Source organism: Panulirus ornatus, chromosome 59, assembly GCF_036320965.1.
Source record: "Panulirus ornatus isolate Po-2019 chromosome 59, ASM3632096v1, whole genome shotgun sequence".
Taxonomy (NCBI): domain Eukaryota; kingdom Metazoa; phylum Arthropoda; class Malacostraca; order Decapoda; family Palinuridae; genus Panulirus; species Panulirus ornatus.
The window spans coordinates 23,087,542-23,108,857 of record NC_092282.1 but is presented as its reverse complement, the minus strand read 5'-3'; the positions used below and the strand labels follow the sequence as shown (position 1 = coordinate 23,108,857).

Genomic DNA, 21,316 nt, shown 5'->3' with positions numbered 1-21,316 from the left:
TACTTGATTGCCGCTTCTTGCATTAGCAAGGTAGTGCCAGGAAACAGATGAAGAATGGCCCATCCACTCATATGCATATCCTTATGAGTCCACGGAGAAAATGAAACATCATAAGTTCCCAAGTGCACTTTCGTGTAATAATCACATCATCATGGGAGACACGAGAGAAATATAATGGTCAGTTGATATACAACGAAGAGAAGTAGCTAGGACGCCATTTGGTAAACATGCATGTTTACCAAATGGCGTCCTAGCTACATCTCTTCATTGTGTATTGACTGACTGTTATATTTCTCTCTTGTGTCTCCCCTGATGTGATTATTACATGAAAGTTCACTTGGGAACTTATTGTTTCATTTTCCCTGTGGACTCATAGGAATATACTTGATCACGTATAAAATTGTGATCCTTTCCATCATATACATATATACGTAAATGCTCATACATGCATATATACTTAACATATACAAATATTCATACATACCCATACACATAAACAGACATATACATATATGCACATGTACATATTCATACTTGCTTGCCTTCATCCATTCCTGGCACTACCCCCCACCCACACACAGGAAACAGCATCACTACCCCCTGCCTCAGTGAGGTAGTGCCAGGAAAACAGACAAAAATGGCCACAATCAGTCACACCAAGTCTCTAGCTGTCATGTGTAATGCACCAAAACCATAGCACTTTATCCACATCCAGGCCCCATAGACCTTTCCATGATTTACCCTAGACATTTCACATGTCCATTGACAGCACATAAATAATAATATAGACAAGCTCTTGGTTATATCCACACACATTCAGAAACCTCAGTCTGAGCTTTCGAGGAGGATGAGCACTAATCACTAGACTCTTTCTTCTGTTTCACCTTTTAAAAATTGAAATACACGGAGGGGAGGGTTCCCAGCCACCCACTCCTGCCCCCTTTAGTTGCCCTCTACGACACTTGGGGAAGTATTCTTCCTACCCTATTCCCAGGGATTTTTTGTGAACAAGAATTCATTTTACTCATTTGTTACAGCAGCATGAAAAAGTGCAATGGTGGAAAATACCCCCATGTACACAAATATACTTCTACCCTATAGAGCTTGGATAATAAGACCCCCTCAGTTGTGAGGATTAAACATTAAGGAATTTTCAATAACAGGAGTTTAAAAAAGAAAACTTTATTGTAAAAGCTGTTACGGCTATACATACATACATATATAATTAATATGAATCTAAGTATATACATACAAATATTTAACACTTAAATACATAATCAAAATCTAGAGGCATGTCCGTCATTTGTACAGAATACTGTTGATCAATAGGGAAGCTGCAGCATTATTATGTCACAAGAGAAACAGTATGATTATAATTCTTTACAAAGTTTCTAATATTGCAACTAAAAAGATGTGTTAATGGTAGATAGGGTTAAAATTTATGTAAACCTCAACATGAAAAGGCAGAAGAGATATAAATGTCTCATGTGCAATGTCCAAAAAAAGAAAACTTTAGAAAAATTTACTTTATGTTCTAGTTTACAAATCAGTCCCTGCATATATAAATATATATATATATATATATATATATATATATATATGGGGATAGGGGAGAAAGACTACTGCCCACATATTCCCTGTGTGTTGTAGGAGGAGACTAAAAGGTGTGAGAGCAGGGGGCTGGAAATCCAACTACCCCCATTCTACTTTTCCAAAAGGAGCAGCAGTGAAGGGGGCAAAGTGATGATTTTCCCCCTCACGCTCAATCATCTGTCCTTGACACTACCTCGCTAATGTGGGAAATGTTGAATATGTATGAAAAAAATATATATATATTGTTTTAGAGCAATTAAATGTGTAGAAATTTAAAGAAAACTGTCTTCAGTGAAATTTACAATCTGATAAATACACATATAACTTGAGCATATCCAATAAGCACCAAGTTCAACATTGAATAAGGATTACTCATGATTTGAACTGATACATGTTATTTCTGATATGGAGATGAAATACTCCTTTATATGACAACCTGTTACTTACCTTACCTGTTCTTTTCTGAAAATGACATATACTACATATACAAAAAGAGAAAAATCCATAAAAATTTTGCAAAAAATATAAATTTTTTCAAAACCCATTTTGTTAATTACTGAATACATCATTAGCTTTCCACTGTCAAAAATTTTTTTTTATGAAAACCTCACCTAAAGTTTGGTTGCTTCCTAAACAATATTTTCATTAGATAAAGTAAGAAATATTTACACTCCTTCACTGTTCACAGTATTTCTTGCATACCACTAATATTACATCTTCATAACTGATAAGTAAGCACTTGAGATATCATGGTACCTGTACCTTGTTTCAGTTTATACAGGAAATCCTAAAGTTCAGTGGTCGTCTGGACAGGTGAAGGATCTGGTATGTTTCGTCGCCCAAACATGACATTTTCATTGGTGGCACTAACACTCAGTGGCCCCTCACTACCATCTTCATCATCATCATCAGCAAAATGTTCATATGCTGGATTTCTACCAGCAGGAGAGGAGGCAGCCATTGCTGATATATGCTGAATGTGGCGCTGACTAGGAAGAGTGTCCCAGTCTAAACCAACAGTTTCATCATGCTGAGAATGCCGTGTGATCCCTCGGATACTCATATCACCATCTGCAATGCCTTCTATTTCATCACTGCTACCAGTGCTGCCATCATCACTCACTGCAAATATTATGTAAAGTAAAGGGACTGAGAAATTAATAAAATTCTAATACATAAATATTCCATTACTTCACATGCACCTTTTATCAAAAGAGCAGACCTACTTTGCTGTTTGGTGATGTAAGAAACATTGTCCATGGAAAAGTGGTGAGAGGGATGTGAATCCAAGGTTAATTCCTGCACTGACTCATCATCCATAGGAACACTCATGTGCAGCACCTGAAAAAATATAAAATAAATTGTAATTCTGGGCTTTGAAAAATACCCTCGAGCAGTTGGGTCAGGTGGAGAGAATTAATGGCAATGTGTTTGTAAAGAAATATATAAAAGTTGAGTTGAAGGATATAGAATAAGGGGAAGAAAGTTGGCCTCCTATGAGGGGCAAGTGACAGAATACATTAGGATGAGGATCTATGAAGAGTGAAGGGGATGGAGCATGATAGGGAGATGTGTTTGGATACGACCTGAAGACTTTCCTGATATGGCCATGTATACTGTATCATACAAATTTAGTTCTTACCTGAACTTCATACTCCTTAGCAACAGGTTCAATGACAGACCCAACTCTTTCATATGGTGGTGCCACAACTACCACAGCTTTACTTACTTCATCACGATGCCTAACATATCTGAAAGTAGAATTGTATTACTGTAATAGAATGTTTTTAAAAAATTATTGTATCTAATGATATCCTTCATTTTCAACAACAAATTTCAAATAAACAATCAATTTGTGTTATGAGCTCCATCCTTCAGATATTATCATTCTAATAAACTCTGAAACTCTTACTGAGATAATGAGAGGGACATATGGACAACAGCCACTCTCTAGTTACAAGAGATAATGTACTGAAACCAAAGTCGATAATCTAGCTAATTAATCTACCTTTCTTTTTTCACATTTCCTACAAACTTTCTCCTTTCACAAATACTCCCAAAGTCAGATACCACCTTCTAGAGTTTCTGTTTGAAGTCTGCTACCAAAGCATCTTATCTACAAAAACTTCCGTTTTTAATTTTCCAAAAGAAGGAACAGAGAAGTGGGGGCCAAGTAAGGATACTCCCTCTAAGGCTCAGTCCTCTGTCCTTGGCGCTACCTCGCTAATGATGATACAGCGCTGGTGTCTGATTCGGATGAGAAATTGCAGAAGTTGGTGACTGAGTTTGGTAAAGTGTGTGAAAGAAGAAAGCTGAGAGTAAATGTTAATAAGAGCAAGTTTATTAGGTACAGTAGGGTTGAGGGACAAGACAATTGGGAGGTAAGTTTGAATGGAGAAAAACTGGAGGAAGTGAAGTGTTTTAGGTAGCTAGGAGTAGATTTGGCAGCTGATGGAACTATGGAAGCGGAAGTGAGTCACAGGGTGGGGGAGGGGGTGAAAGTTCTGGGAACGTTGAAAAATGTGTGGAAGACGAGGATATTATCTCAGAAAGCAAAACTGGGTATGTCTGAAGGGATAGTGGTTCCAACAATGTTATATGGTTGCGGGGCGTGGGCTATAGATCGGGTTGTGCGGAGGAGGGTGGATTTGTTGGAAATGAGATGTTTAAGGACAATATGTGGTGTGAGGTGGTTTGATTAAGTAATGAAAGGGTAAGAGAGATGTGTGGTAATAAAAAGAGTGTGGTTGAGGGAGTAGAAGAGGGTGTTTTGAAATGGTTTGGTCACACAAAGAGAATGAGTGAGGAAAGATTAAAAAAGAGGATATATGTGTCAGAGGTGGAGGGAACAAGAAGTGGGAGACCAAACTGGAGGTGGAAGGATGGAGTGAAAAAGATTTTGAGCGATCAGAACCTGAACATGCAGGAGGGCGAAAGGCGGGCAAGGAATAGAGTGAATTGGATCGATGTGGTATACTGGGGTTAACGTGCTGTCAGTGGATTGAATCAGGGCATGTGAAGCGTCTGGGGTAAACCATGGAAAGTTGTGCGGGGCCTGGATGTGGAAAGGGAGCTGTGGTTTTGGGCATTATTGCATGACAGCTAGAGACCGAGTGTGAACGAATGGGGCCTTTGTTGTCTTTTCCTAGCGCTACCTCGCACACATGAGGGGGGAGGGGGATGGTATTCCATGGGTGGCGAGGTGGCAATGGGAATGAATAAAGGCAGACAGTGTGAATTGTGAGCATGGGTATATATGTATGTCTGTGTGTGTATATATATGTGTACATTGAGATGTATAGGTATGTATATTTGCATGTGTGGACGTGTATGTATATACATGTGTATGGGGATGGGTTGGGCCATTTCTTTCGTCTGTTTCCTTGCGCTACCTCACAAACGCGGGAGACAGCGACAAAGCAAAATAAAAAAAATATAAAAAAAAATATATATATTTTTATTTTTATATTCATTATACTTTGTTGCTGTCTCCCGCGTTAGCGAGGTAGCGCAAGGAAAGAAACGAAAGCATGGCCCACCCCACCCACATACACATGTATATACATACATGTCCACACACCCACACATATACATACCTATACATTTCAACGTATACATATATACATACATAGATTTCTTTCTTTCATACTATTTGCCATTTCCTTCGTTAGCAAGGTAGCACTAAGAACAGAGGACTGGGCCTTTGAGGAAATATCCTCACCTGGCCCCCTTCACCGTTCCTTCTTCTGGAAAATGAAAAAAAACGAGAGCGGAGGACTTCCAGCACCCCGCTCCCTTCCCTTTTAGTCACCTTCTATGACACACTGGGAATATATATATATATATATATTTTTTTTTTTTTTTTTTTTTTTTTTTTTATACTTTGTCGCTGTCTCCCGCGTTTGCGAGGTAGCGCAAGGAAACAGACGAAAGAAATGGCCCAACCCCCCCCCCATACACATGTACATACACACGTCCACACACGCAAATATACATACCTACACAGCTTTCCATGGTTTACCCCAGACGCTTCACATGCCTTGATTCAATCCACTGACAGCACGTCAAACCCTGTATACCACATTGCTCCAATTCACTCTATTCCTTGCCCTCCTTTCACCCTCCTGCATGTTCAGGCCCCGATCACACAAAATCTTTTTCACTCCATCTTTCCACCTCCAATTTGGTCTCCCTCTTCTCCTCGTTCCCTCCACCTCCGACACATATATCCTCTTGGTCAATCTTTCCTCACTCATTCTCTCCATGTGCCCAAACCATTTCAAAACACCCTCTTCAAAACACCCCCTTATATATATATATATATATAATTGCCGTTTCCCACATGAGCAAGGTAATGCCAGGAAACTGACAAAGAATGGCCCATCCACTCATATACACATATATATACACATAAATGCCCACATACGAGCATATACAAACATGCCTCAAAGAAAAACAGCATCGCTATCCCCAGCTTCAGCAAGGTAATGCCAGGAAAACAGACAAAAAAGGCCACATTCGTTCACACTAAGTCTCTAGCTGTTATGTGCACATATACATGAATATACATTATACATAACAGGTAAAGACTGAGTGTGAACGAATGTGGCCTTTGTTGTCTTTTCCATAAGCTACCTCGCACACGCGGGGGGAGGGGGGGTGCTATTTCATGTGTGGCGGGTGGTGACAGGAATGAATGAAGGCAGCAAGTATGAATATGTACATGTGTATATATGTATAAGTCTGTGTATGTATATGTTGAAATGTATAGGTATGTACATGTGCGTGTGTGGGCGTTTATGTATATGTGTGTATGTGGGTGGGTTGGGCCATTCTTTCATCTGTTTCCTTCCGTTACCTCACTGACACGAGAGATAGCAACTAGGTATAATAAAATAATAAATGAATATACATATAGATATACATACACATACATATACATATATACACATGTACATATTCATACTTCTCGTCTTCATCCATTCCCAATGGCACCCCACACCGCAGGAAACAGCACAAATGCATGAAGGAAAGGAAAAAAAATAACATAAATTCTTTTCTCCTCCCCAACACCTGATTGCATCCCTTTGCATCAGCAAGGTAGCACCAGAAAACAGTCAAAGAAAGGACACATCTACTCACACTCATTCACTAGCTATCCTGTGTAATGCAATGAAACCACAGCTCCCCATCCATATCCAGGCCCCACAGACCTTTCCATGGTTTATCCCAGATGTTTCACATGCCCTGGTTCAGTTCACCGATAGCACATTAACCCCAGCATATCACAGCATTCCAATGCACTCTATTTCCATAAACTCCTTTCACCCTCCTGCATATTCAGGTCGTGATCACTCAAAATTGTTTCCACTCCATCCTTTCATCTCCAATTAGGTCTCCCTTCACTTCTGACACATATATTCTCTTTGTCAACCATTCCTCACTCATTCTCTTCATATGTCAAAACTATTTCAAAACACCCTCTTCTGCCATCTCACCCACACTCTTTTTTATTACCACATATCTTTCTTCCCCTTTCATTACTTACTTGAACAAACCACCTCACATGACATATTGCCCTCCAATATTTCATTTCCAACAGATCCACCCTCCTCTGCACAACCCTATCTACAGCCCATGCCTTGCAACCATATAAATTACTGGAACTACTATTCCTATTCCTTCAAACATACCTATTTCTGCCCAGAGACAACATTCTCTCCTTCTACACATTCTTCATCACTCCTAGAACCTTAGCCCCTTCCCCTACCCTATGATTCACTTTTGCTTCCATGGTTCAAATTGCTGCAAAGTCACTCCTTCATATCTAAAACACTACTTCCTCCAATTTTTCTCCATTCAAACTTACATCCCAACTAGTCTCACAATCCTGCTGTACTTAATAACCTTGCTCTTATTCCAATTTACTCTCTACTTTCTCCTTTCACATACTTTTCTAAACTCAATCACCAACTTTTGTTTCTCACTCAAATCAGCCACCAGTGCTGTATTAACGGCAAACAATTGACTTACTTCCCAGGCCCTCTCATCCCCCACAGACTGCATACTTGCCCCCGTCTCTCCAAGACTTGCATTTATCTCCCTAACCACCCTATCCATAGAAAAATTAAATAACCAAGGTGAAAACAAACACCCTTCCCAAAGACCAACCTTCACCCTTCACTGGGCTCTTCCTACTCATACACATGCCTTACATCCTTGATAAAAAAACTCTCTGCTTCTAGCAGCTTACCTACCACACCATATATTTTTAAGACATTCCACAGATCATCTCTATCAACACTTTCATATGCCTTCTCCAGATCCATAAATGCCACATACAAATCCATCTGTTTTCCTGTGTATTTCTCACACATTCTTCAAAGCAAACACTTGCTTCACACATCCTCTACCACTTCTGAAACCACAATGCTCCTCTCCAAGCTGATGCTTTCATCTTTAACTTAATGGACTTATACCTCAATACTTATAACTGAAGCATTCACTTTTGTTGCCCTTGGCTTTATGTATGCACTCTGTCAGCCCTCATGCAGAATGCATGAGGACTGGGCATAGCTGCAGAAATTTGTCACCTACCACCTTCATGTGATACATTAAAAACTACATACCTTTTCCACTGTACACAGATGTAGCAAATTCCAATAACTCCCATGATAACAATGATTCCAGCCAGTACAATAAGGGCTATCTGGAAGCCTTCAAGAGTTTCTGCCTTCCGTACGAGAGGAGGACTAGGCGTTTCTGACACCTGAAGGAAATATATACAAACTTGAAGTATGTGTATCAGATTAAATATACATTCATATCATGTAACAACACAAATAATTCTCAGCTAATGCTCTGGGTGCTATTCTAAGATCTAATATCATAATCTAAACAACCTTAACATGACTAAAGAGGATTCTAAAAAAGCAACATTAGATATGTAAAACTGCATATTTATTAGTGTAAATTTGAGCAGATGCATAACGCAAAACATACCAAAAGATTAATGGGTACTAACTGGTTGTAGAAGTATAGGGGATCGAATGTCTGTTGCTCGGATTCCTTCCAGTGCTGCTGTCACATGATATAAGAGTGTATTCCTGTCAGGGTCACCCACAGCAAATCTGCCCAATAATTACAATTTAGTGATGAGATACATAGAAGAATTGTAAAAGGAAATATTAAATTTCAACCTATTCAGATTTGGTTGAATTATTAATCAATAATTTGAGTGGATGGCAGGAAATGTCAGAAAACCTTCCTATAGCATTACCTTTCTTAAATAATCTTTTTTTGGACAAAAAATCATATGTGAATGCTGAAATCTTTCAAAATTGAGCTCTGATGCTTTGAACTAGAGGTCCTACTCCTTGAACGTTACATCTAAACACAGCAGTAAACTAAAAATCATACTAAACCCAAAAAATTACAATACATTGACCTTTATCTATCGATCTATATTTCTGATGCCCGTTCCCTTCAGGAATCCAACAAGGGGTCGCTATAGCAAAAGAGTCTTCACTTATCCCTTACATACACCATTCCATACATTCTTCTTCTTATTTCTCTCCTTCCAGTATTCCTCCACCCTATTTGCCCATGTCACAGGTGGTCTTCCACTCACACCAGCCCCTTTAATTTTACTATCATACACTCTCCTTGTAAACTCTCAGTCTTGCATATTTTCCACATACTCAAGCCACCTCAAAGTATTACGTTTCATCCATTCTACCACTCCACAATTAATTTACTTTGCATTCCTTGCCATACCACATCTCTCATACACCCTTTCATTTCTTTCTTCGTTCCATCTAGTCACACCATATACTCTTCTCAGATAGCTCATTTCCACAGCCTGAATTGTTGACCTCTGTGCATCATTCCACATCCTGCATAGGTCAGGGTTAGGAGGATGACTATGCTGTCTCTGAATCCTCTCTTCGCTTCCATACTTACACCTCTACCCTTCATTATTCTAATATGGGACCCAATGACTCTTCTTCCCTGTACTGCTCTCTCCTTTATCTCTCCTTCCATATCATCCCATTTACCCAAGAAAGCTCTCAGATGCTTAAATTCCATCACTTCTTCCAGTCTCCCCCCCCCCCAATATCCATAGCACAATTTAGTACACTTTCTTCTTTCACTCTGTATGGTTTTACAAAATCTATACTTTCACTCCATTTCCTTTTCAAACACCATTACTGTACTTTAACTTGCGTTTACCTTCAATCTTCTCCACTTACATCATAAAACACACTTACAACATTCTGCAACTCCTCTTAACTCTCTGCAAACAACAGTATCATCCACAAAGAGACTTGCTACCAGCCACCATATCTCATCACCACACTTTATCTCTGCACCCCTTTTCCTTAGTTTTGCTTTCATCTCTCTTATCACTCCATCCATATATATATATTAAAAAGCCATGGTGACATAACACAGCACTATCGCACACCCACATGTATCCCGGAGCTTTTGCTCACCTCTCCATCCATTATTACACATGCATTTACTTCTCTATAGAAGGCATTTATAACATCCAAGTTTTCCCCAATACCATATATCCTTAACACATCCCACAAAGCATTCCACTCAACTCTTGTCATGCTCTTTCTTCAGATCACTAAATACTTTTCCATTGTCATCTTTACAACAAAAATATGATCGACACATCCCCTACTTTTCCTAAAACCTCCTTGTTCTTCACTTATTCTGCATTCAGTCACTTCCATCACTCTGTCAATTAACATTTTTGCATATAATTTTCTGTTGATGTAATATGCCTTAAATCATACATTTCAATTTTTCAAGTTATAAGTAGGCAGCAGGTTTGGATGGTATTGCAGTGGAATTTATTAAAAAAGGGGGTGACTGTATTGTTGACTGGTTGGTGAGGTTGTTTAATGTATGTATGACTCATGGTGAGGTGCCTGAGGATTGGCGGAATGCGTGCATAGTGCCATTGTACAAAGGCAAAGGGGATAAGAGTGAGTGCTCAAATTACAGAGGTATAAGTTTGTTGAGTATTCCTGGTAAATTATATGGGAGGGTATTGATTGAGAGGGTGAAGGCATGTACAGAGCATCAGATTGGGGAAGAGCAGTGTGGTTTCAGAAGTGGTAGAGGATGTGTGGATCAGGTGTTTGCTTTGAAGAATGTATGTGAGAAATACTTAGAAAAGCAAATGGATTTGTATGTAGCATTTATGGATCTGGAGAAGGCATATGATAGAGTTGATAGAGATGCTCTGTGGAAGGTATTAAGAATATATGGTGTGGGAGGCAAGTTGTTAGAAGCAGTGAAAAGTTTTTATCGAGGATGTAAGGCGTGTGTACGTGTAGGAAGAGAGGAAAGTGATTGGTTCTCAGTGAATGTAGGATTGCGGCAGGGGTGTGTGATGTCTCCATGGTTGTTTAATTTGTTTATGGATGGGGTTGTTAGGGAGGTAAATGCAAGAGTCTTGGAAAGAGGGGCAAGTATGAAGTCTGTTGGGGATGAGAGAGCTTGGGAAGTGAGTCAGTTGTTGTTCGCTGATGATACAGCGCTGGTGGCGGATTCATGTGAGAAACTGCAGAAGCTGGTGACTGAGTTTGGTAAAGTGTGTGGAAGAAGAAAGTTAAGAGTAAATGTGAATAAGAGCAAGGTTATTAGGTACAGTAGGGTTGAGGGTCAAGTCAATTGGGAGGTGAGTTTGAATGGAGAAAAACTGGAGGAAGTGAAGTGTTTTAGATATCTGGGAGTGGATCTGTCAGCGGATGGAACCATGGAAGCGGAAGTGGATCATAGGGTGGGGGAGGGAGCGAAAATTTTGGGAGCCTTGAAAAATGTGTGGAAGTCGAGAACATTATCCCGGAAAGCAAAAATGGGTATGTTTGAAGGAATAGTAGTTCCAACAATGTTGTATGGTTGCGAGGCGTGGGCTATGGATAGAGTTGTGCGCAGGAGGATGGATGTGCTGGAAATGAGATGTTTGAGGACAATGTGTGGTGTGAGGTGGTTTGATCGAGTAAGTAACGTAAGGGTAAGAGAGATGTGTGGAAATAAAAAGAGCGTGGTTGAGAGAGCAGAAGAGGGTGTTTTGAAATGGTTTGGGCACATGGAGAGAATGAGTGAGGAAAGATTGACCAAGAGGATATATGTGTCGGAGGTGAAGGGAACGAGGAGAAGAGGGAGACCAAATTGGAGGTGGAAAGATGGAGTGAAAAGGATTTTGTGTGATCGGGGCCTGAACATGCAGGAGGGTGAAAGGAGGGCAAGGAATAGAGTGAATTGGAGCGATGTGGTATACAGGGGTTGACGTGCTGTCAGTGGATTGAATCAGGGCATGTGGAGCGTCCGGGGTGGGCCGTGGAGGGCTGTGTGGGTATGTATATTTGCGTGTGTGGACGTGTGTATGTACATGTGTATGGGGGGGGTTGGGCCATTTCTTTCGTCTGTTTCCTTGCGCTACCTCGCAAACGCGGGAGACAGCGACAAAGTATAAAAAAAAAAAAAAAAAAAGTTCTCACTTGCAATTAAAACCTTCATTATTAAAAGCAAAGATAAGACTTACAAACAAACATGTATTTTTCCTATAAAAAATGGAAAAATACCTAAAATTCAATTAAGTTTGCATAACAAAGAAGACAAGTGTAAGCCATGAATGATGAAATTAATAAAGCACTAAGGAAACCTGATTTAAAGAGGAAATACAATTATAGAAGTTACACACGCTAAAAAATCTCTATGATAACATAAATTGGAAAATAGAATTCTGCAGCCAGAAATAAGGGTAGTGTGGTGGTAGGTGGAACAAGGGAACATTTAGCCACAAATACAAAGGGAAGGTTAAGAAAGGAGGGGAAAAATGGTTCTATATATGATGTCACAGAGCTAAGAAGCTTAGCAGAGTGCTGTTGGGAAGACAGACAAGACCCCAGTCTGCCAGCATTTGAAAGATGTTAAACAAGAAAAATATAGCATAATAAAAAAAGGAACAAAAACTTTGAAAATAATAATGTAAATTAGGTTGGAGACAAACTAAAATTTTCCATAAATTCATCAGTTAAAGAACAACCAATAAAGGATTCACAAAAAAAATAGCTGTAAAGCGTGATGTCAAAATGTGTGGAAAATGAAAGGCAAATTCAAGTGTTTTTGAATTGGAAGATACATGAGCCCCAGCATCAGGGACAAGAGATAGATTGAGATCTTGGACAGCAATGAAATATTTAGAAAAGACTTCATCAGAACACTAAAGGTTCTTGATCCATACAAGGCTCATGGTCTGGATGAAATATTTCCATATATGCTGAAGATGTATGCAAATACACTCAACAAATATTTTGAAATGTTGGTCAAGATTACCATTGGAGAATAAAATGTCAAGGGAATGGAAAGGGGCAACATCTTATCTATCTTCATGAAAGGAGCTTAGGAAGATGCAATGAAAAACAGACCAGTCACCCTGACAATGTTGGTCTGTAAAGTACTGGAAAAGATAATCAGAAAGCACATGGATGACTACTTACAAAGGACAAACTACCCAAGTGAGAGAAAGCACAGTTTCAGGGAAAGGAGATTATGTGTAATGAACCTCTTAGATTTATATCTGACAGCAAGCTCTGTTTTGAACAAAAGATAGGGCTTAGTGGTCTGTCTGTATCTGTACTGCTGAGAAGCATTTGATAATGTGCCACAAATGAGGTTGGTGAAGAAGCTGCATATTCGGGAAGGAATAATAAGGAGACTACTTTAACGAATACAAGATTATCTTAATGGAAGGGACAATGGACACAAGTCAGGGGTAATATCTTAAAATGGGATGGGATCACCAGTGGGGCACCATAGGGCTCTATTCTGGGACCATTGCTCAATTGCATCTATACAAATGACTTGATAGAATGACTGGACTCCTCCCTGAATATATTTGCAGATGATGCCAAAGTCATGAAGAAGGAAAAAAGAAAGGAAGATTGCATCAACCTACAAGGGAACCTAAACATGCTCCAAAGTTTGTTTAATACATTGTTGATAAAAATTCAACCTAAGTAAATGCTAGGTAGTGAAGATAGGGTACTGTGAGAGGCCTTAATATGAGTATCATCTATCCAGAACCTTTGAGTGAAAGGGAAACTGGGAATAGATATTGTCCCTAACCTGTTGCCAGGGCCTCACTGTAAGAAGACAAAGTGTCTGCTTCCAAATACTAAAATAGCATTCAAATATACAGATAAGAAAAAATTCAGCTAGCTGTTCAGTCCTACACCAAGCCATAACTAGAGTATTCTTCCTATGTTTTGTCATAACACTTAAAGAAGCACTAAAATCTAATAGAGAGGGTTCAGAGGAAGGCAATAAAGATGGTACCAGAATTAAGGGAGCTGCCATAAATTTGTCCTCCATGAAAGGGGGAAGAGTATGAGGTGTTTTGACCACAACCTTTAAGTTTTAAATCAGTCTGATAATGTCAACAATGAACAGTTCTTCGAAAGATGCAAGGATGGAATAAACAGTGGCCATAAAATCAAATCAAAGAAGAAGCTTGTTTAAAAAAAAATTCTAGGAAGTGCTTTTAAAATGTGAAAGTGGTGGATGAAAGGAATAAGCTGAATGATGAAACTGTGAAAGCTTTTACACTAATTCAAAGATGTCAATGGTGAACAGTTCTTTAAAAGATGAAATGATGGTACAACCAGAGGACATAACATGATATTAAGCAAGAAACTTAAGAATAAAGATGTGAAAGAAGTATATTCTTAATATAAGACAGGGGGATGAAGAGAATAAACTGAATGTTGAAATTGTAAATGCAGACTACATACAGAACTTTAGAAAGTCATATGATGGTAGAGTTTAAGAGATGGGGCCATATGAGTGAAGAACTCCCTCCCTGCACAATACAAATAGGTAATTAATTACATATGTAGGTGTTTATCCACCTCACTATTAGCAAGATTGGAATCAAGAACCTTCCATCTCATTAAATCTCCAGTCATATCCTTTTTCTAGCCATTCTTTTCTGTCCACTGCAATGTTGCTGCCCTTTCCCTGTTCTACAGGTATATCTATGGCCAGGGCTCTCATGAGCTGTCTGCATGTGACCCTGCCACCAAGGCTTGGACTCAAGGCACACGTCTGGTTGCTGCTTTCCATATCTTCTGTGTGGAGATCAGCCACACAAGGACCAACTGTTATGATACCTTTTTCTTACTTTAAACAATAAAGCTGTGGAATTCTTTTTCTTCAATCATCTTTCCCTTCCTATTACCTTACCTTTAAAAGTCAGATCTCCAAATGCCTGAGGAGCACTCATTAATTTCCCTACTCCTTTTTCTCGTATTCTTTCTCTTTTCACCAAAATTGGCCTAGTTTGTTTTGATTTACCCATGCCACACTGGTCAATATAAAGAAATGTACAGTGCATCAAAAACAAAATACTGAAAACTATCAATGATGTTTAGGTTAATATGTCCCTCAGGCAACTCCATTAATCCCCTATAATTATCTGATTTACCCCTATCTAAGATACCAGATTTATAACTGCTCCCTTGTAAAAAAAAAACTTATTGTACAAACAAGATCAGGAATGAAGTGGAACACACTTACTCCATATAGTGCTCAAATTTGTGTGCCAGTTACACCAATATTTCTATTCTAACTGGAATAAGTGTAACAGAGATTTTTCTTTGGGAATATTCATTTACTTATGCTCTACTGGCCTTTTACTCTGAAATAACCTTTCCATCCTTTGAACTTACTTTTTAACACTTGGATGCTGACGATCAAGAAGTCGACCAGTTTTGCTATCAACTAAGTGAAACCATACATCTGTGGCACTAGCATCACTCTCCAGGCTCTTATTACCCACAAATCGTCGGGATTCTATCTTCTCAATTCCAATAATTTGATCTGGGAAGAATAAAAGAATATACCACCGTCAGTTTTAACAATATAAAAACTGCAGAAACTTATTTGCCAAGTCATACTATACAAAATTTTTCAGAATATGAAAGTATACTGCATCTGTCCCTAACACTGCCTTGCTCAAGATGATAAAATGAGCATACATGAAAGAAACAAAGCATAATACTGTAATAACAAATATGTCAATCATTCTTTTTATTGTACTTGATGGCCATTTCCCCCGTCTGCAAGGCAACACCAGGAAACAGAGGAAGAAAGACCCATCCACTCACTAACACACATACATGTACATATACATATACATACATAAATACATATTTTTTTTTTTCTTTTTTTTTTTTTTCCAAAAGAAGGAACAGAGAAGGGGTCCAGGTGAGGATATTCCCTCAAAGACCCAGTCCTCTGTTCTTAACGCTACCTCGCTAACGCGGGAAATGGCAAATAGTTTGAAAGAAAGAAAGAAAAAAGACATAAATACATGGAAAGTTGTGTGGGGCCTGGATGTGGAAAGGGAGCTGTGGTTTCGGGCATTATTGCATGACAGCTAGAGACTGAGTGTGAACGAATGGGGCCTTTGTTGTCTTTTCCTAGTGCTACCTCGCACACATGAGGGGGGAGGGGGATGGTATTCCATGTGTGGCGAGGTGGCGATGGGAATGAATAGAGGCAGAGTGTGAATTGTGTGCATGGGTATATATGTATGTGTCTGTGTGTGTATATATATGTGTACATTGAGATGTATAGGTATGTATATTTGCGTGTGTGGACGTGTATGTACATACATGTGTATGGGGGTGGGTTGGGCCATTTCTTTCGTCTGTTTCCTTGCGCTACCTCGCAAACACGGGAGACAGCAACAAAGCAAATTAAATAAAATAAATAAATACATAAATACACATGTACTTATTCATACTTGCTTGCCCCCATTCATTCCTAGCAACACCCTGCCCCACAGGAATATTGATAATAATAAAAACTATGATAATAATGACATGTTTGAGGAAAATATGTTGTGTGAAGTGGTTTGACTGAGTAAGTAATAAAAGAGTAAGAGAAATGTGGTACGAATAGCATGGATGAGAAAGATGAAGAGGATGTACTGAAAAGATATGGATATATGGATAGAATGAGTGGGGAGAGGGTGACAAAGAGGATATATGTGTTAGATGTGATGGGGACCAATTTGGAGAGGGAAGGATGGAGTGGAAAAGATTTTGAGTGACTGAACATTCAGGAGGGTGAAAGGCATGCATGGGACAGAGTGAACTGGAATGATGTGGCATAAATGGAGCAATATGCTGTCAGCATGTGAAGCAACTGGGGGAAACAGTGTCTGTGAGACCCAGTTGTGAACAAGGGGCTGTGGTTTTGGTGCATTGCAAATGCCAGCAAGAGAAAGAATGTAAGCGAACATGACCTTTCTTCATCCGTTTCTGGCACTACCTTGCTAATGCCAGAAATGGCATAGAAAATAAATAATTGAACCAATAATAATAATGATAATAATAATAATAATAATTTTTTTTTTTTTTTTTTTTTGCTTTGTCGCTGTCTCCCGCGTTTGCGAGGTAGCGCAAGGAAACAGACGAAAGAAATGGCCCAACCCACCCCCATACACATGTATATACATACGTCCACACACGCAAATATACATACCTACACAGCTTTCCATGGTTTACCCCAGACGCTTCACATGCCCCGATTCAATCCACTGACAGCACGTCAACCCCGGTATACCACATCGCTCCAATTCACTCTATTCCTTGCCCTCCTTTCACCCTCCTGCATGTTCAGGCCCCGATCACACAAAATCTTTTTCACTCCATCTTTCCACTTCCAATTTGGTCTCCCTCTTCTCCTCGTTCCCTCCACCTCCGACACATATATCCTCTTGGTCAATCTTTCCTCACTCATTCTCTCCATGTGCCCAAACCATTTCAAAACACCCTCTTCTGCTCTCTCAACCACGCTCTTTTTATTTCCACACATCTCTCTTACCCTTACGTTACTTACTCGATCAAACCACCTCACACCACACATTGTCCTCAAACATCTCATTTCCAGCACATCCATCCTCCTGCGCACAACTCTATCCATAGCCCACGCCTCGCAACCATACAACATTGTTGGAACCACTATTCCTTCAAACATAGCCATTTTTGCTTTCCGAGATAATGTTCTCGACTTCCACACATTCTTCAAGGCTCCCAGCATTTTCGCCCCCTCCCCCACCCCATGATCCACTTCCGCTTCCATGGTTCCATCCGCTGCTAGATCCACTTCCAGATATCTAAAACACTTCACTTCCTCCAGTTTTTCTCCATTCAAACTCACCTCCCAATTGACTTGACCCTCAACCATACTGTACCTATTAACCTTGCTCTTATTCACATTTACTCTTAACTTTCTTCTTTCACACACTTTACCAAACTCAGTCACCAGCTTCTGCAGTTTCTCACATGAATCAGCCACCAGCGCTGTATCATCAGCGAACAACAACTGACTCACTTCCCAAGCTCTCTCATCCCCAACAGACTTCATACTTGCCCCTCTTTCCAAAACTCTTGCATTCACCTCCCTAACAACCCCATCCATAAACAAATTAAACAACCATAATAATAATAATAATAATAATAATAATAATAATAATAATAATAATAATAATAATAATAATGTCTTACTGGACTTAGCCTGCATAAGGTAATACCAGATATGAAAAATCATCTTTGGCAAGGCTGTATCACTGTCAGCAACTAAGTATAGCACAACCTGCAACCAAGTATAGGACAGCTTTTGATCTTTAAATGCCCCTAGAAAAGGGAGTCCTGGGTAACACCAAGATCCTCTCTGAAAGAGGTCTTTAGATAAGAAGTAATCATAGATTATCATCACGATGATGATAACAAAATGGCCCATACATGATACAGATGAAAAGAGAAGTACATAGAAACAATATAAAAATATATATAAACCAGCAACCTTTCAAGGAAGACTAAGAGTTTGAAAATGTGTATCAAAGCATCAAACTGTGCTGTGACATGCAAATGGCTCAATAAAGGAATCACCAATGGGAGGAAGAATGTTCCTTTCTGAGAAAATATCTGACCATAGCCAGCATGTTAAAACCAATATTTGAATACAAATAGAGGACACCAGAGATAAGTGTCCCATAGATACAAAGGTTGTATAGATGAAAAAACTTGCTGACATGTAAGTGATTACAAAATCTAGGCTTTCAGTTTGAAGGTTTAAAAAGTCCTGTATTCTATCACTTACTATGCAAGGAACTCACATCAGCAAAACTAGGCAAATATTAAACTTTCTCCACTAAAATTTTAATCACAGGATATAAAAATGAATGGATAGTATACCAACTTGAGTGTTCTTGTAAGACAGCCACTAAGTCATCACGGCTGTCCTTGATGCGATCTGGGGAAGCCTTCACAACAAGCACTAAACGATGACTTTCTTGAACCAGATTCACCTGCAACACAAACAAGATAGACCATTATTCTTCTCATCCATCCAGGCAAAAATTAAGCATCTTTATTCTTAAGGATGTGGTCTCATACTTCAATCTGAATTAAATCAACAATCATATGCACTTAAAGTACAATGACATGTATGTACATTATCATCCCTAAATTTCTTGTTTTAGTTTCTGTACTTTCCTCAAGAGATTCTCACAGAATTTTCTTGGATCATCTTATCATAATTATACAATCTCAGGACCCTCTTTCTACCCAGGGGTTATGTAACTCCAAGGCTCCACTATGCTAAATGGCATGGAAAGGACTCCTTTTAACTGAGTAGTTCTTTGAAAAAATTGTACTCTTTTTTGTCTACTGACAATAATACAGCCTTACTAAAGGTGACCTTTTACTTGCTGTGTAACCTTAAACATGCATTTCAGAAAAATAAGACTTTAGAAGTTACACAGCAAGCTAAAAAGTAGCACAGTATTTAAAATAAGAAGGGATTTACAATCTCAGTCACTAGAATTAAAGGACTGGTATGAGACTCTCATGGGGCAGTTCACTTGATTGCAGCTGTTGCTTTTTGTAGTTGCTATCTTAAGTGGAAGGGGGCGGTAAACAATTTGGCAGCACTTCTGGTGAAGAAGCTATTACACTGTGTTACAAAGTGTAAGGAGGTGAGTTCAAGATTAATGTATGTGAGAATGAAAGTAGACTATGAGAGGTAGGTGATGGTCAATGACTGAGTGCTGAGCAGTGAAAGTAATGAGGAGGAGAGCGGCTGTTCTGGGAGGAACTGAGTGAGTCCTTCAGTAATCTTAATACAAGGGACTGGGTCCTCAAGGTGGGGAATTCGAATGCAAGAGAGGGTGATACGGCAGTTGAAGGTATAGCTGGTGGCATGAGGTACCCTTTGTAAATGAAAATGTGAAACAACTTGTCAAGATGTGTGATGAAAAAGAACTGGTGAATGAGTATACTTGATTTATAAATGTTAACACACAAGCATACATGGGTTAGTGGGGTCAAGGGTCGATGGGCATTCTTGGATTATGTACTAATTGACATGTAAAGTGAATGTGCTGAAAGAGGCAGCAAGGGGATGTCTGATCACTTCTTGGGGAGAGAAGTGTGAAGCTTTGTAGTGGCTTTCAGAGGGGAGAAAATGACATGAGTGGGAAGCAAGTGTTGAAGGTTATGAACTTGGAATGAAGGCCTGAATGTATAGATACCAAGCAAAGTTGATTGAAGAGTGGCATATTATAAGAGCAAAAGAAACAAGAAGAGTTGGCAGAAGAGATGGAGGTTATTTAGGGAAGCAGAGCTCACACTTACAAGTGAAGTGTGTATTATGAAAGTGGGATGTGGGTTTATGAGGGTCAAAAAGTTTGGTGAGTAGTGGGATGAGGAAACTAAATTGCTATTCTAATAAAAAAAAGGTGCAAAGACAGTACCTTCATGTAAATGTGGGAGATTGAGATGTGGACAATAGAAAGTGGCAATTAAAAGAGTACAAGAGAGTATAAGTGAACTTCAGGGAGAATAAGAAAATGTTTTTGGAAGGAGGTAAAATGTCTGAGGAGAACAAAAAACAAATGTGAACAGCAGAAGAGGACATGGATAAGTGGTAACAGACAAAAAAGAGATGGAAAGAGTCTTTTGAAGGAGTGTTGAATGTGTTAGATGACAGGGTAGTAATTATGGTGCATTTGCAATGGGGTGGTATGTAGATCAAAAAAGTCATAGCAAATGGTTTGGTGAAAAGAGCAAAGTTGGTAAAAACTTTCACTAGATGAAGTGTAGCAAAGCAGCTGGAGTGCATGGGATTGTATATGAGTTTCTGAAAAAAGGGGGTGACAGTGCAGTTGACTGGTTAGTCAGGCTTGTCAATGTAAGTATGGCCAAGGGTGAAGTGTATGAAGACTGGTAGAATGCAGGTACAGTGTCTTATATATAGGTACGGGGAATAAAAATGAATGCTTGAATTATAAAGAAATACGTACATTGAGTATACCAGGCAAGATGTGTGGAAGTGCAGGGACTGACAAAGTGGTGGCATGCACAAAGCATCAAACTGAGGAGTAATGTTGCTTCTGGAGTGGTAGGGGATGTGCAGAACAGGTGTTTGCTTTGAAGAATGTATGTGAGAAATACTTAGAAAAGCAAATGGATTTGTATGTAGCATTTATGGATCTGGAGAAGGCATATGATAGAGTTGATAGAGATGCTCTGTGGAAGGTATTAAGAATATATGGTGTGGGAGGCAAGTTGTTAGAAGCAGTGAAAAGTTTTTATCGAGGATGTAAGGCATGTGTACGTGTAGGAAGAGA

General features: G+C 39.2%; 1 protein-coding gene across 1 annotated transcript in view; it reads right to left on the bottom strand.

Moving 5' to 3' along the window:
* Positions 1–1,166: 1,166 nt before the first annotated feature.
* Positions 1,167–21,316, bottom strand: part of Cad99C (cadherin 99C) — a 175,790-nt gene continuing 155,640 nt past the window's right edge. The window contains exons 26-32 of the mRNA XM_071696412.1: positions 18,886–18,994; positions 15,345–15,495; positions 8,618–8,723; positions 8,223–8,362; positions 3,236–3,344; positions 2,820–2,934; positions 1,167–2,715 (exon numbers count right to left, since the gene is read on the bottom strand). Coding sequence (XP_071552513.1) covers positions 2,381–2,715; positions 2,820–2,934; positions 3,236–3,344; positions 8,223–8,362; positions 8,618–8,723; positions 15,345–15,495; positions 18,886–18,994 — 1,065 coding nt within the window. The 3' untranslated portion in view covers positions 1,167–2,380. The remainder of the gene's footprint in view (positions 2,716–2,819; positions 2,935–3,235; positions 3,345–8,222; positions 8,363–8,617; positions 8,724–15,344; positions 15,496–18,885; positions 18,995–21,316) is intronic.